The sequence below is a fragment of the Ornithodoros turicata genome, chromosome 2 (assembly GCF_037126465.1).
Source record: "Ornithodoros turicata isolate Travis chromosome 2, ASM3712646v1, whole genome shotgun sequence".
Lineage (NCBI taxonomy): Eukaryota > Metazoa > Arthropoda > Arachnida > Ixodida > Argasidae > Ornithodoros > Ornithodoros turicata.
This window is the reverse complement of record NC_088202.1, coordinates 138,946,174-138,961,245: the sequence shown is the minus strand read 5'-3', so window position 1 is coordinate 138,961,245 and position 15,072 is coordinate 138,946,174. Positions and strand designations below refer to the sequence as shown.

The window sequence follows — 15,072 nt, the reverse complement described above, 5'->3', positions numbered from 1 at the left end:
AACTAATTGCCTAATATAACTACGTTTTTGTGTTCTGTTCTTGTTTTCTTTGCGTTTGAAACACAATTTGTTGTTCCACCAACAAACGAAAGGACAACGGACACTCACTGCCGGTCACAGTTCATCGCTATCGCCCGCCGTTATGGTGGACGCTGATGCTCACTCGGACTTGGTTGGCAGCATCCAGAGACCAGAAGTTTGTGTTTTCAAATGGTACAAGGTATACAGCTTCTTATTAGAAGATGTAGTCCCTCGTACTGAAGTGCAGTCTCGTAGCCTTCACTTTGGACACAGTCGACGAGGTGTTGCTGGCAGCCACGTTGTTTTGTTTTTCCGTTCCCGCGCACGCGCTCTTGCTCACGTGGAGAATAGCGTTGCTTCCATTCGCTGCGTAACGGTCTACTTAAACTCTCTAATGACGAGCTCTCGGGTAGATCCTCATCTAAAGCTTGTTGTTAACACTAGGTGTCCCAACCATTTGAATCAGGGTGTCTACTAAACTGTAGCCTTCAACTTCCCCGACATTCCTAGGTTTTTGACCGACCATTTCAAGCGAATTCCCTGACCAAAAACAAAAAGGAACTCGGTGCCTACTGCTACATTTTGTTACGGATCCCTCATGAAACAGATAATTTACTGAGGAACTAGTAAGACTGACCCCACTTTTCTGACTCTGATGAGCTCGTCGCATCGATGAGCTGCTACTCGCAGCAACGTTGCTGCCACGTGGCCGTTGAACCACCCATCAACGCTCGCGGTTCACCGTGCATCGTGACGGCACTTGTCCGCGATTTTCCTCGACTTCAGCTGCCTTTTTGGCAAATTCCCCCGACAATCCCAACTTTTTCCAGTCGCATCAAAATTGCCCGATAATTCCGTTTTCCAGGTAGACACCGTGTGAATATTATTCCGGCTATTCAGGCTTACGTCGACAAGGCCTGCGCCCCCTGGAACCACATCCAGTCACTCACCAGCTTTCAGAGCTATGAGGAAGCAGCCCAGAACTTGTTCTTCTCTCAGCGATGCGACTCTCAGCTTCTTCCTAGTTAAAAGGCGGAGCAGTGCACGTGTGACTGACGACGTGTAAACAAATAAATCGCGACGAAAGAACCCCCAACACAATGCAATATAGGTAGAGCCTGAAGTTTTCGGGAAATTTTTTTTCTTCTAAATTTGGGGGGTAAAAATTGGGTAAATAAACGTGTGCACTAAATTCGTGCGAATTCGGGTAAAAAAAACTCCCGGTACGCTAAATTCGGGGAGAAATCGGGCTCATTTACTCGAACTAACTTTAGTGGTTTGGTACAAACGGTGATGTAACTGCATTTGCTGCCAAAAAAGAAAGTTACTGTGCATTCCTACAGACATCCCAGTGAGGGGAATTTGCCGGGTAAAAATCCGGTTTCACCCTAAAGGGTGAACCTTCAATTCCGGGTGCACGTTCGGAGAAGAATCTGGTCAAACCCCAAAACTTCAGGCTCTAAATACAGGTAAGGCCCCTGGTTTTCTGCTGCAGCAAATTCAAGACTCCGCGATTTTTCGCGGCAAGGAGTCATAGTCTGCTTGAAACGGGACGCACGGGGAGATTGTTGCAAAAGTAAAACCGCCATTGTCACTGCTAATCACGTTTCCGCTGCAGAACGACGGCGTTTTCTAACTCATTCTTTCCCAAGACATGCGTTGACTGGAATAACCTCCCCATCGATGTCATCTCTCACCTTCCCCCTGATCGCTTCCGCAGTTCACTGTCCACATTTGTTTCGTAATAATGTTCATTCTTGACGTCGCATATCGGTTACTGCATTAATTCACACATTTTTTGTTCGTTTGTTCCGATATGTTGTTCTGATGTTTGTTCTGATATGTTTGCTTGCTTGTTCAGACTATGTACTTTTTATTGCCTATTTGCTATTGTATTGATATGCTATTTCCGTTGCCACCTTTGCCACTCTCCCATGTAATGCCCTCTGGGCCTTTGGGATTGATTAATGAATGAAATGAAATGAAATGAAACTACAACAAAATGACATTTTTCATACGGGACTGCTTTCTACCGGTCGCATAACATGCAAGTCAAGTTATCTTATTATTATGTTCAAGCGTGCCACATTCACATGGGGGTCGTGACTCGCAACCCCATGCTGCCTGTGCAAGTGCACACCACAGTAACTGCAAATGAATAATGGCCATACCTGAATATGCTATAGATGTCGGATGGCTTGACTAGGGATGCTGCTTTTGCATAAGATGTCTGCTCATCAAAGAGTGTCAACAGGTCCTGCTGTTCTTCACTCAAATGGGATATGGGCTGTGTCATGTTGGTTGCAGTGGTCTGAATGAAGTAAACCAGAACAGTTTCACACAACGCGTACGGGATGTCAGTGAAGATTTCGAGAGAGCGTGGGACAAGTCATAGAAGACAAGGAGGAACTGGGGTTGCCACCTTTTCGTAGTGAAAAATACCGGCCGAGGGAGAGGAGGTGGAATAGAGGGAAAGGAGGAAAGACTCGCAGTAGAGTGGGTGAGGTATGGACGAGCACAGGGAGAGAGGGGGAGAGAGAGAGAGAGAGAGAGAGAAAGAGCGCGCGCGTGCTCGCTCGAGATAATACGAGGAAACACGTTTGTGTGTGTGGCTGGATCGTCGATGTTAGAAATTGCTATAAACAGGCAAGAACGCTGATAATAAACAATGAATAATAATAATAATGAATAACTAAGAAAACGAGTGGTGGCTGCAGAGTTGGGTCTGTGCTCCAGGTTTCTTGAAGTTGTAGTAAAATGTTGAAGGGAAAACCCTACCAAAGGCCCCATGAAAGATCTTGAGCCACAAATACCGGCAACCAGTATCTGCTGGTTCAACCGGTATCACTAGGCTGCCGGTATCACCTTCCTACTGGCACAACCGGCAGCGCCAGCAAATAACCGGCCGTGCCGGTGCAATACCGGCCTGGTGGCAACCCTAGGAGGAACTGCTAACTTTATTATCACACATCGCTTACCAGTTGGATCAATAGGGAGATGTGATAAGCCAGCGTGTCCAAAACTATGACGATTTCTCTCACTTCTCTGCTGAATTCGCTCTCCGTAACTCTGGAATGTGCCGTAAAACAAACCCATGAAGTGAACATCCACCATGGAACGCAGCACCTTATGCAGCACAAAGCTTTTAACATATCTAAAAGTCATAGTTAAGAGTCCCTAGAGCTTTCTGCGAATGCCCAAAATTTCACGGAACTGGCCATGTCTTGCGGAATTTGCTGCTCCCCTCAGAATCCCGATTTTTTTCCGCTGAATATTTGATATCTCACAGAATTACGCGAGGATTTATATCGATCCGCAACATTTTCGCTGGTTCAACCCAATCGGCCTGACCTGCCGGACACCACTGATAATGCTGGTGGCACTTACGCGGCTGAATGTGCCGAGACGAAAAGGGAAATGTAATGACAGCAACGCCCGGAGAAAAACTGAGAGCTGAGACCGTGTGCAATGATGTGCTGTTTTTTTCTTCTTTTTTTTGCTTGTTTCCTATTACCCGTGGAATCCTGCAGATTTGTAAATCCCACTTAATAGAAACGTAAGTTTTTCCACTGCAGAAAGCTTGAGGTTTAGTTGTAGTCCGCCATCCGCCACAGACGTCACATGCTTGTTCCACCTCCAGTTATTGACGCACACAAGTTTTCTTTCATTCCAGAGACCGCTATAGAATGGAACAGCGTTCCAAACGAGATTGTTCGCTCTGAAAACGTCCTACGTCTCGTGGAGCAGCTCCATGACACTGTTGCGCTGTGCCAGTGCGTTCACTGCAAGAGTTGCAGTGTTGTTTAGAGCGTTATGTTGTTTTGTAATGTCCACTACTCGTGCTTTGACTGCACGATGGTAGTTAGCATTGCGAATAAATAAATAAATAGTCAACGCAGCACAGTAGCAATTTGACAGTGCCGAGGACAAGCAAAATTATCGAGTATCTCAAATTTCTATGGAAACGAAACACAGCATTTTTTCCCCCCTAAAGGATGATGGTTTACTTTTTTTGAGATCAAAGATGGTATCTCATCTGGAGAGTTTATTCGTAGAGACGTATCAAGAGTGAAACCGGCATGGCACAGTAGCAGATTTCATCATTTCCACATTTAATATCTTTATCTGTATGTACTCGATGCAGCAAAGATCAGTCTGTGATCACTTCTTACTGGCGGCGCTCGGTCAACAAATCACACTATTTTCATCTTGCTGCCATTTTATTTGTGTTCAATTTATGTTTGATTCCTTTATTTATTTATTTTTGCATTTTGATGCAGTACCTAGCGTGCACATCAAATACCTTGGCCAGGATGTACACTTGCGGAGTGACGTTTTCGGATTAAATCCCATTCCGCCCGGTTATTCCCTACAAAACTGACCTCCGACGAATTCGGTTTAAACCCGATTTCTCCCCCGAATTCCACTCGCTACGAAATCCTCAAGTGACGTTTCCACTGAAGACGAACAAAGGTCGCCACGTGTAACACATGTAAGAATGGGTCGCTTACGTTCCCAGCAATATACGCATGTGTGTCGGAACTGTCTACGCCTTTGGTGATTAGTGCTGGTAGGTCACAAAAAAAGAAAAGAGAAAAAAAAAGTAGGAAAAAACGCCCGAAGGCACAATTACCGCCTGATTTATCCCCGAATCACAGATTTAAAAATAGCGCCACATTTTTACCCCCTGAATCCGAGAAAGGCATTTAACCCGAAAAAGTCACTCCCTAATTATAATGGCCACGTCATAGGCACGCCTTCCCAGCGTCACATTTGGAAGCTAGCGGTGGCGCCACCCATCGGCCTGGTTATTACTACGTCAATTTCTGCAATACTTTGTACTTCAAATAACGCGGGCCTTTGCTTTGTACTTCAGCTTAGCCTGGTATTTCTTGTGCAAGTGGTGGATGTCCCACAAGAGATGCTTTCTTATACCCGGGTCACACGGGGAGCCTAAACGGTCATTTAAACCAACGGCCATTGGACCAGAGCCATTTATAGTGAGAGTTTGGCCATTCTTTGATCTTTTGCCGCCTCATGGGTGGAGCCTATTTTGACGTCAGATTCATCGTTGCGCCGCCCAAAAAGCCTGAATCCGAGCGGAATCCGCTTATCAGCAGTCTAGTCCGCGCCATATTGATGCTGTCCTCCAGCTGGTCCACAGCTTCGTGGTCGCGCTGAATGTAATCTACAGGAATAACCGGCTTATGACCCACTCGCCCTAGTGATAAGGGGGGCTTTGTTGCCGAACTGAAAGAGTTCAAGGACGAAAGGCTTTCGAAGCAAGAAGCTCGCACGTGTATTGTAAACAACGTGGATTCTCTCCGTGGATTGTAAACAACGATGAGCATCAATATGCCGTCGGCGACCAGCTGACGACGGGACAACAATAGAGCACGACGAGGGAGGTCGTTCAGCCGTGACGTCGTATGACGCGCTTTAAGTTAGGCTCCTCCTAATGGCCAAACTCTCCCCGTAAACGGCTCTGCATTGGACATTGTGTTAGCGCCATCTCGTGTATAACGTGTCGACCTCTCAAGTATTGCCCGATCCTCCCCCCCACCGAATCTGAGAAAAGTATTTAACTCGAAAAAGTCACTCCCTATGTATACTTAGGGTTCTCCGTTTTCGGGTTTTATGATTTTTCAAATTCGGGAGGGAAAAATCGGGTGCTACTTACACACGAGAATTCGGGGTTGAAATCGGGCGCTACGATCTCTGTTTGATGTGTCATCGGGGAATTTTCGGGTGAAACAAAAGGCTAATGAAACAAGCCACTGCTGTGACACTGGGACGAGAAACAAGAATATTTATATTTCCGTTCGGAACTCTGGCAGTGAATGACTGCGGTGGTATTCAAACACTTTTCCCAGCTCCAAAAAAGCTAGTCTTTGACTCCTGCAGGGTTGGGATTATAAAAGGAGGACAAATAGGATAGGCTGTATCCTCTCCTTGCTGATACAGTTGAACCTCTATATAACGAATTTGTAAATGCTGACTCTTTGTTTCGTTAAATCGAGATATTCGTTAAATGGAACACGCCAAGTTAAACAAAGATGGCCGCCGCACTACCAGCGCCGCGCGTTCCGCAAAACGTCATTTGTCATGAAACAGGTACTAAGGTAAGAAGGGCACAAAATATCAAGCTTTATTCATTACATAATGCTAGGTAACACGTAATTTGTGCACAGTGTCGCTCTGAGCGTTCATTACCTTCGTAACTCCAGATGAACCTCGACTGCTTTTTCCTACGCGCTCGCGTATCGAAGTTTCTTTGGTTCACTTTCACTCATGACGTCCGTAAAGAACAATAGTACGCCGCCGAAAAGAACGAGAAATGGGTACATGTCGCTTAGACGCCTGCACCGATGGAACCTTGAACGGCAGCGGCATCATGCCCATTTTACCACCGTCAGCATTAGCGGCGCGAACACACAAAAAAAGTAATGAAAAGGCACAAAACCACAACGTACTGTCGTCGTCATCAACACAAGCAGATAAGACTTCGCGAGGCGTGAGCAAAAAATGTCAGCAATGCGTGTTTTCTTGTCCGAAAACGGGTGCGAAGAGAGCCTCGCGCTGGCGCGACGCACCGTCGTGGCGCACAGCATCGACGCACCGATTACCGGATACTGGCAGAGACGAAGCACACGTCGGCACGTTCGCGCCCCCAGCACGTGACAACCGAAGTAACCAACGAAAACTCGCGTAAAACCGACGGAGAAGGAAAGTTTCTCCTCCTTTTCTTTGTGGTTAAGGGGTAAAGACACGCGCAGGAGAGCCCGGGGACTTCGTTAAATAGAGGTGACCAAACGAACGTATTTCGTTAAATCGAGCTCAAAAATACATTGGCGTCTATGGGGACGCGCTCGTGCAACGGAAATTTTTCGTTAAACGGAGGATTTCGTTAAATGGACGTTCGTTATTGAGAGGTTCAACTGTATTATGATTCACTTTTCCCCCCGACGGTTTACCTAACGACAAGTTGAAGGACCGCAAGGATTTCGGGTAGATATCGGGTTTTACCTGAATTCTTGAAAACTTGTTCGGGGGGGGGGGGACTGAAAAAATCGGGTTTAACCCGAAAACGAAGAACCCTATGTATACTCCACAGTGTGTGTATTTGCAAGCATGAGGAGAAAATCTCAGTCCAAACTCCCCGAACTTCACCAGTAGTACGGATCATTATACCAAGACCATGCTCTCACCAGAGCAGCTTGATCAGCAAAGCGTGCACAAGCGAGCCAAATGTCTGGGGTATGGGGGTGTTCATGTAGGACAGTGGTTCTCAAACTTTTTTGGCCCGGGGAACCCTTTGGACCTAGCCAGAAGGACGAGGGAACCCCTGTTCCTAAACATGAGCAGTACATCAGATATCACGTACATCAGGCCTCCACGAAGAGGTCACAGAGCTTCTCGCTGGCACGTTCCAGGCCTACTCCTTTGGCTAGTAAGGGGTCTGTCAACGGGTCAAAGCGCCCATAAATAACGGAAAGGGGCCGCGAACGAACTCCGCAGCCGCGGTGCACGCGCTTCTGGCCTGCCCAGCGAGCTTGGGCGGGGGAATTCAAGTTCTGTGAATGGATAGGGGCCGAGGCGGCAGCCTTCTCGCGGAACCCGGGAAGGCAGCTCGCAGAACCCCTGTGTTCCGCGGAACCCAGTTTGAGAACCACTGATGTAGGAGAGGCATCCGTTATGGGAGGTTTCACTGTAACATGCACGTGACATCCTCTACTTAATGCCCCCTTGCAGAGGACTTGCATCATGGACTCGCCAGGGCGTGGAACTGCAACCTCAGTACCGGCTATCAATTTGCCCACTGAGACTGGCCTGAGCTAAAGAGGGTACCACCCTATCAACGAAAGCGCCGGTGACGCTTCCCACTGCTCAATGAGGCACCCAAATGGGGGTGGAAAACATTCACTGAAGAGGGATTCCTGTTCTGCATTCTGTAATATCTTAACTGCTGAAAGACTCTTCTAATCAGGGTGTCGAACCGAAACGTTTTTCGTTCCGGTTCTATCATAAGCGGTTCTGCACCGGTTCTGCTCCGGAGCAAAAAAAATAACGGTTCATACCGGTTTTAACCGGTTCCACCCCTAGTGGGCATGTGCATCCCAGCAAAGAAAATCAATGTTGCAAAATGTAAAACCGTTTATTCTGCATACATTGTATTTAATATTAATAGGCAGCTGAGAAGTTTGGCAGCTCCTGGGTCCAGTTAAGAACTTTGAAAGAGAAACAATGCTGAAACAAAGAAAGGCTGTTTGTTCAAATAGGCTTTCTCGACGTGGAATGTCCATTGGAAGGATGACGTCCATTCGTATATCGACGTACATTCCACCGTAACCTAGCTCTCGTAAAGTAAAGTAAAGTAAAGTAAAGTATCCGTGACATGACTTCAGACACGCGACGTCAGTCTCATTCGCCTACAGTCAAACTCCTTTACAACGAAACTCAGGGGACAGCAAAAAAAAAATTCGCAGTAAAGATATTTTCGTTAAAAAGGATGTCCATTATTGGACCTATAGGGCTCCGGCGGGACCGCAAAAAAAATTTGCTGTAGTGGTATTTTCGTTAACAAGGATGTCCATTATTGAACCTATAGGGCTCCAGCGGGACCACAAAAAAAATTTGCTGGAGTGGTATTTTCGTTAAAAAGGTGTTCGCTATAAAGGAGTTTGACTGTATTCGTAGTCCAAAACGGCAAAGTTTTTTTTCTTGGACCGAAAACCGTTAAATTATTTTTTTCGGTTTCAGTCCAGAGTGAAAAAAAAACGCATACGGTTTCGATTCTGTTCCGGTTCGCACCAAAATAGCGTGTTTTTCTTTTCGGTTTTCGTTTTGTTTTCGTTTCGCTCCGACACCCCGCTTCTAATGATAAGAAAGTATCAAAATCAACGTACTTGATCGTGGCATGGTAAATCCCACTGCATCGTGCCCAGGTCTCAGTTTCCTTGTTAAAAAAGCTGTGGCCGAAAAGGTAGGGTTCGAGACATGCCACCCTGACAATGCGTGACATGTCGTTTTCATCTTCCTCGTTTCCTAATACAGGAGGGACGTGTTACACAGCTTGTGTCACATTTTTGGATAAAGAAGAAAGGTTCAAAGGAAAGGAAAGGAGCACATTAAATCTTACAGGCAGGTACGAAAAAGGAGGCGTCATGAATCTCTACAGGGTTAGTCCAGCAAACGTCACACATTTTGATCGCATCGTAAAAATAGAAGACGGGTTTTATCCAACACCAAACTTTGCAGACCGGTAGCCATTTGTCTGAAGTTTTGTTGGAATTTTTTTTGTGAGCATTATGGTCCTGTAGAAGATAAATTAAAAATCCAGCAAAATTTCACTCTACGCATTTTCTATGGCCTATCTCACTCAAAAGTCGCCATTTTCTGCTGCGTGCGCTTCATTTTAATTTCACCACACACAGGTGGCACCAGCATGCGGAACAAGACTGGAACAAGGGGATTGGTGCATAACATCAGAATCGGCAAGTCACATCATTGTAGGCAACGCTACCTGTGTGAAGTGATGTGAAGCAGACGCGAGAAAAAATGGCGGTGTTTCTTGTGGGATAGGCCATTGAAAATGCATGGGGCGAGATTTTGCTTTATTTCTGATTTCCTTTCCGCATCACCATAGCGCTTAAGAAAAATTCGAATGAAACTTCAGGTAAATGGCTATCACTCTGCAAAGTTTGGGGTGGACCAAACCTAGTCTTGTATTTTTACAATGCGATCGAAATGTGTAACGTTTGCTAGATTAACCCTGTAGAACTAGTACATCGTTATCTACTCTGCTGAACTTCGTAACCTTTAATCCTCTAAATTTCATCCTTCAACGGGTGGTGAGTAAAGCTGCATACACCGCACCGCACCGCACACTTCCCCAAGATGTTACCAATTCAATAGAAATAAAAATATTGCATTTTGTTCAAATATGCTTTTAGATGATGATGATGATGATTGGAGTTTTCTTGGAGCACAAGCAACCTAGGCCCCAAACAGCGGTGAAAATAAACTGTTTGAAGACAGTGATGCACAAGGTGTGCTTGCAGTTCTGAATATTTAGTTATTACAGACACAGTTAAGACATGTCACATTTTAAGTGTAGTCGCTGCAGAGTTCTGCTGCAGCTTTTAGAGCCACGTACAATAAAAACTTTATTTGATAACACTTGCATGAGCATGCGAGGCACCACGGTACCCAAGCCATATTGGCCTGATCCAATGACATTGAGGTTTTAATGAGATTTTAATGAAATTGCATCAGATCATGCTTCTAAACTGGGTTCAGCAACAAAACATTTCCCTTCTTGCAACATTAATAGCCGAAATGCCAACTAGCTCCATTAAAGAAAAGAGCAAAAATTGTTTACCAAGTGTATATAAATAATGCTGAGCCTCCTGCAAAAAAAGAAAAGAAAGAAAGACATTCATTGTCACTCATCCCTGCAACATCATCAAACATCAGACATAACAAGACCAAAACCATGGTACAAAAGTTCCAGGATCATGTTACCTGGGCTGTAAAACAGAGTTATGACCAAATATTCCACTATAATATTTACAGTCTGCAGCTGTCACACGTCAGAACACAAGGAGAACTTGTTTTTTGTGACTGTTTACAAATGTGATTGGGAACTCCTAAATGTTACCAGTCACAGTATTGAAAGGAAGGCTAATGAATACAACAGAGTGCACCATTCACTTCTCGTACTTCTGGTACCCACTACTGCCTTCTACTGGAATGAGCGCTAATTGCCTGTGGTTTCAAAACTATATCGTATTCCCCCGCTTCAGCCGGCAAGCCGCAAAAGAGGACGGAGTCCAGCTTTGAGTTTCCAAATCACGAGAGCTGTCGCTGCAGTCCACCTCCATTGCTTCTTGTGCTAGCACTGAACTTGAAAGATGGAAATGACACTGCGGCTATTTACCTTAACCAGTGATGTACAAACGTGTTGGTATGAGTCACACATAACCATTCTTGGGGATAATCCCCTTTGGAAGCAACATTCTGTGGTGCTCGCTACTTTATCAGTTACCACCAAAGGAAATTCACCTCAGATTTTACGGCATGCCACAAAATATGGGTTCTGCGGCACACTGGTCTCCCCCCCCCGATTGTATGCGACATACCAGCAGATGTGGGGGAATACGGCAGTTCTACCTCCGGATAAGCAGAATTTGCACTGCAGCTCCACGTGAATAACGAGAGGATGCAAAATCAATGGTTTTTAAGGACCGTTCCAGGACCGGAAAGTTCCAGGGTTTTCTAAAACCATCCAAACAGAATTTACGAATTCCAAGGTGTTCGATGGCGTCGATGACCACTGTGAACCACGAAAACATCATCTAGTCCTGAGCAAGTCTAATGCCATGCAAAAGGCTTGTACCCAGCAAATTTACAACAAAATGTTTTAATGACGCATTATTACGCTGTTACTCACACTACCCCGCCATCTTTGCACAAACTTGGGAGACTTCCTGCCACCGCAATACAACGTACACACTCGTATAGGAAATGTGTACAGCGAGCCCAACATTTTTCCCTGGCATGAGCCAAGTTGCTTCTGACACAAAAGAGCATTACGCAGATGCTGCTCGCGTGAGCAGTTGAGTTTGACCTTGAGTTGCCTGCGGAGGAGCGCAACACGCTTATGTCGTTTTCATTTATGTCCAACAATTTGAACACTTTGCGTCTCACTCCCTGTGGGCGCACAGTGGTTGAGCTCCATTTTGATGGCAGCAGTTCTTACTTCCTGAATAGAGTACTGTCACTGATTAATTACCACGTTTTATGGGATAAAATGCCATGAAAGAACCAGAGAGAAATCAAGAAAATATGGACACGATTGAAAAGCGAACTAAAAGTAACTCGGAACATAGCAAACTTAGGAACTTTGGCAAAGTTACATGAAAAAGAAACGAGTTCCCCTGAAAGTTAACACGGTGCAAAAGTACCGAGCGAAGTTACCAAAAAAAAAGGAACTTAGTTCCTTTTTTTTTGGTAACTTAACTCGGTACTTAGTTTCTCAACTTAGTTACAACTTAGTTTCTCAACTTAGCTACAACTTAGTTTCTCAACTTAGTTACAGTAACGAGTGACCCCGAACTCTGGTAACAATAATGCGCTTGCCCCCGTGTGTCCTGGATTTAATTTGGTCTCGTTCTATAACTGTGCGAAATCGCCAACTGTCGTATGTCTGTGGCCTTGTCCTCTCATAAATTCATTTAGAAACGTGTCTGTTAAGCTCTAGAAATCCGTAAGTTACGGCTGGAAATATTAGGCCTGGCTTTGCTCGCAGAGTCCCGGGGCTGGGCTGCATAAAAAGAGGAAGGCCTGGGCCCAGGCGGGCCTTTTTTCGATGCGCCGGGGCTGGGTCGGGCCCGGAAAAGTCGACCAGTGCAGGGCTTCAGTGCGGAACTTTCCCGCCTGTAGCTGTGCTCGCGATGGCGTATGTACGAACACGAGCCACATGGTTAACGTGCGCTGTCCGTAACGCTCGACGACCGGCCGCGGAGCCCCTAGTGAGACATAGCGGAACTTCGTTCGAGAACCTCTGCTATAAGGAGCACTGTGCTAAAACAGTACTCGTGAAGTTGTCGGAAAACACACCCTCTATTCTAGAGCTCTTCCGCACTTCCGAGTAGATGAAAAATATAATTCTATCAATCTATACTTGCATTGTCGTCACTGTGCGTGACATTTTTGGAATATTTTGTGGGACTTTAGTTTTGCAATGCACATTCTATGCAGTTGTACCATGGAGCTTAATTGGGTCAGAACACTGGAGGCTTCGACAGGATATTGGGAATTGTCAGTGCTTTTGCGGTACCCACACAGAATCAAACCCTTCCTCGGTTGACTCAATGTTGAGCATTGTGCAGCCATTCGCAAGATGAGAACAAGGGTGGAATGACAAAATGATGTTCGAATGAGTCCCGGGCTGGGCAGTATTACAAATACATTGTATTATAATACCGTTACTGTAATACTTTAGAGTATTTGCATTACGTATTATAATACCCATCGGTGCGTCAGAAAGTAAGGCAGAAAAAAGGGGATTATAGACACACACACCTGCGTCCCACGATATAATGCCCTGAGAGCTGTCAGTTAGTCACTTCAGTGACCGGACCGGTGGCTTCAGAAACATGTCTGGGATTCCTTTTCTAATAACTGCCTGCCACGGCACAAAAGTATTACTAGTATCACTTGAGTAATACAGAGAAGTAATAGTATTATGCATTATAATACTTGAAAATAAAATGTATTAGTATTATAATAGCATTTTTTGCAAGTATTATGTATTTGTATTATAATACAAATTTTGAGTATTCCTGCCCAGCCCTGGAATGAGTGAGGAATCGACGTCCAGCAGATTAAATGTAGCAAAGGTGTGACAACAAAAAACAATGCTTCAATAAAATGCACTCAGTTGGTTAGTTCAACTCAGTAAAACTTATTCGCTACAAATCAGAATTTTACTACACTTCTTTGTTGTCGCTAAGAATATTTAGCAGGACTTTAAACTTGCAGGAAAACCAAGATTGTGAAACAGGCGAAAATTATTAGGACCTGGTGAAAATCAGACCTAACAGTAACTACCATAGCCGTGTGGTGTTCTGCTGTTACATCAAGGGCTTCGAAAACAACACAGTCACCAGCGTCATGTTGATAGCCGCTGACAGCAGCATCCACTGTCGAACCTATGTTCTTTCAGAGTTTACTTTTCTCTTCGGGCAATAGGTGGCACACAAAAAGGAAATGGTTTCAGAAATCATAGTATACACGCGATAATAATTAACGATGAAAGTCACTGAAAAGGTTAGCCAGCTGTAGGGCTCGAACCCACATCTTCTGGATTACCGGGTCCAGGGCTCTACCAATTGAGCTGAGCTAACAAATAAATAGTTTATGGATACAAAAAACACATATCTTGGTAGTGTTACTCCCTGAGGAGAGTAAATAGTTACTATTGCTCTCACTGTAACTTTGCAATTACTTTTAGTTGAGTTACTTCCCGAGACCGCAGCAGAACTGAATGTCGTACAGAAAATGTAGGACCAAGAGGTTGGAGTCTTTGTGTTGGGGATCGCGGGTTCTTCAATGTTACTGTTCAACAATAATGGTATTTAATAAAAAAACAGCAGTACCTCCAGGTATGTCCTGCATTCTTCTGATTTTCTTAGGAGGCAAAGCGTCTCCTGAGGAAGGTTACGCCAGTCTCCGCACCACATACTGCTCACGTCCGAGGGCTGTAATAGCTGTAATTGTATGTCGAGAATACGTTCAAATTCTTTAGTGAAATATACGGAACGGGCAGATTGTCATGCGAACACACATAATAAAAGATGGATTACATCCTTTAGCTAAAGTGATATGTCGTGACACTATCAAACTGCCCCACAGCGCAAACAGAAACTATGCGCCATGCTCACTTCCACGTACTTGTTCACTCCAGACTAAAACGATGGCATGCTTTTGCTAACTTGGTTTCTATAACCTCGTACATCTCAAGAATGAATTTTTCGAACCAATGGTCATGAAACATCCACATGTAACAAAGCACCAAATTGAACGGCACGGACACATGTTGACAATGAGTACAAACCCTGACATCCAGGCGATTACTTTTAGTGTGACAACCTCCTTTGTTCCTTGACGAGTGTGAAATATGATGCGGACCACTCGCAAAAAGTGTAAAGCAACACGAACAACAACGCTTATTTTCGTACCAATAGTTCGAAACGCAATCAACTTATAATGCACGGTCCGTTTGTGACTGATCACACACGCACGAGCAATGAGCTTGATGGCGATGACGATACCCTAACGATGCCCCAAGCGCAGAGGCACAAAAATTTGAACTTGCTTGCTGTGCAAGTGTGCAAAAAGGACACATTTCTAATGTCATGTTGTGTTCACGTGCTTCAGCCACTTCAGCAGTCGCTAAAAGCTGTTCAAATAGTGTTTGCTCTCACCTCTTGGTTGATGTTTCACTTCGTTGTTGTCGGAATTGCATATGTAAATCATGTACGGTGT

General features: G+C 44.9%; 1 protein-coding gene across 1 annotated transcript in view; it reads right to left on the bottom strand.

Annotated features, from left to right (window-relative positions):
* Nucleotides 1-14,829, bottom strand: part of LOC135385077 (uncharacterized) — an 83,987-nt gene extending 69,158 nt beyond the window's left edge. The window contains exons 1-7 of the mRNA XM_064614253.1: nucleotides 14,642-14,829; nucleotides 14,184-14,294; nucleotides 10,403-10,430; nucleotides 8,928-9,066; nucleotides 3,000-3,090; nucleotides 2,193-2,332; nucleotides 972-1,042 (exon numbers count right to left, since the gene is read on the bottom strand). Of these exons, the coding sequence (XP_064470323.1) occupies nucleotides 972-1,042; nucleotides 2,193-2,332; nucleotides 3,000-3,090; nucleotides 8,928-9,066; nucleotides 10,403-10,430; nucleotides 14,184-14,267 (553 nt within the window). The 5' untranslated portion in view covers nucleotides 14,268-14,294; nucleotides 14,642-14,829. The remainder of the gene's footprint in view (nucleotides 1-971; nucleotides 1,043-2,192; nucleotides 2,333-2,999; nucleotides 3,091-8,927; nucleotides 9,067-10,402; nucleotides 10,431-14,183; nucleotides 14,295-14,641) is intronic.
* Nucleotides 14,830-15,072: the final 243 nt, after the last annotated feature.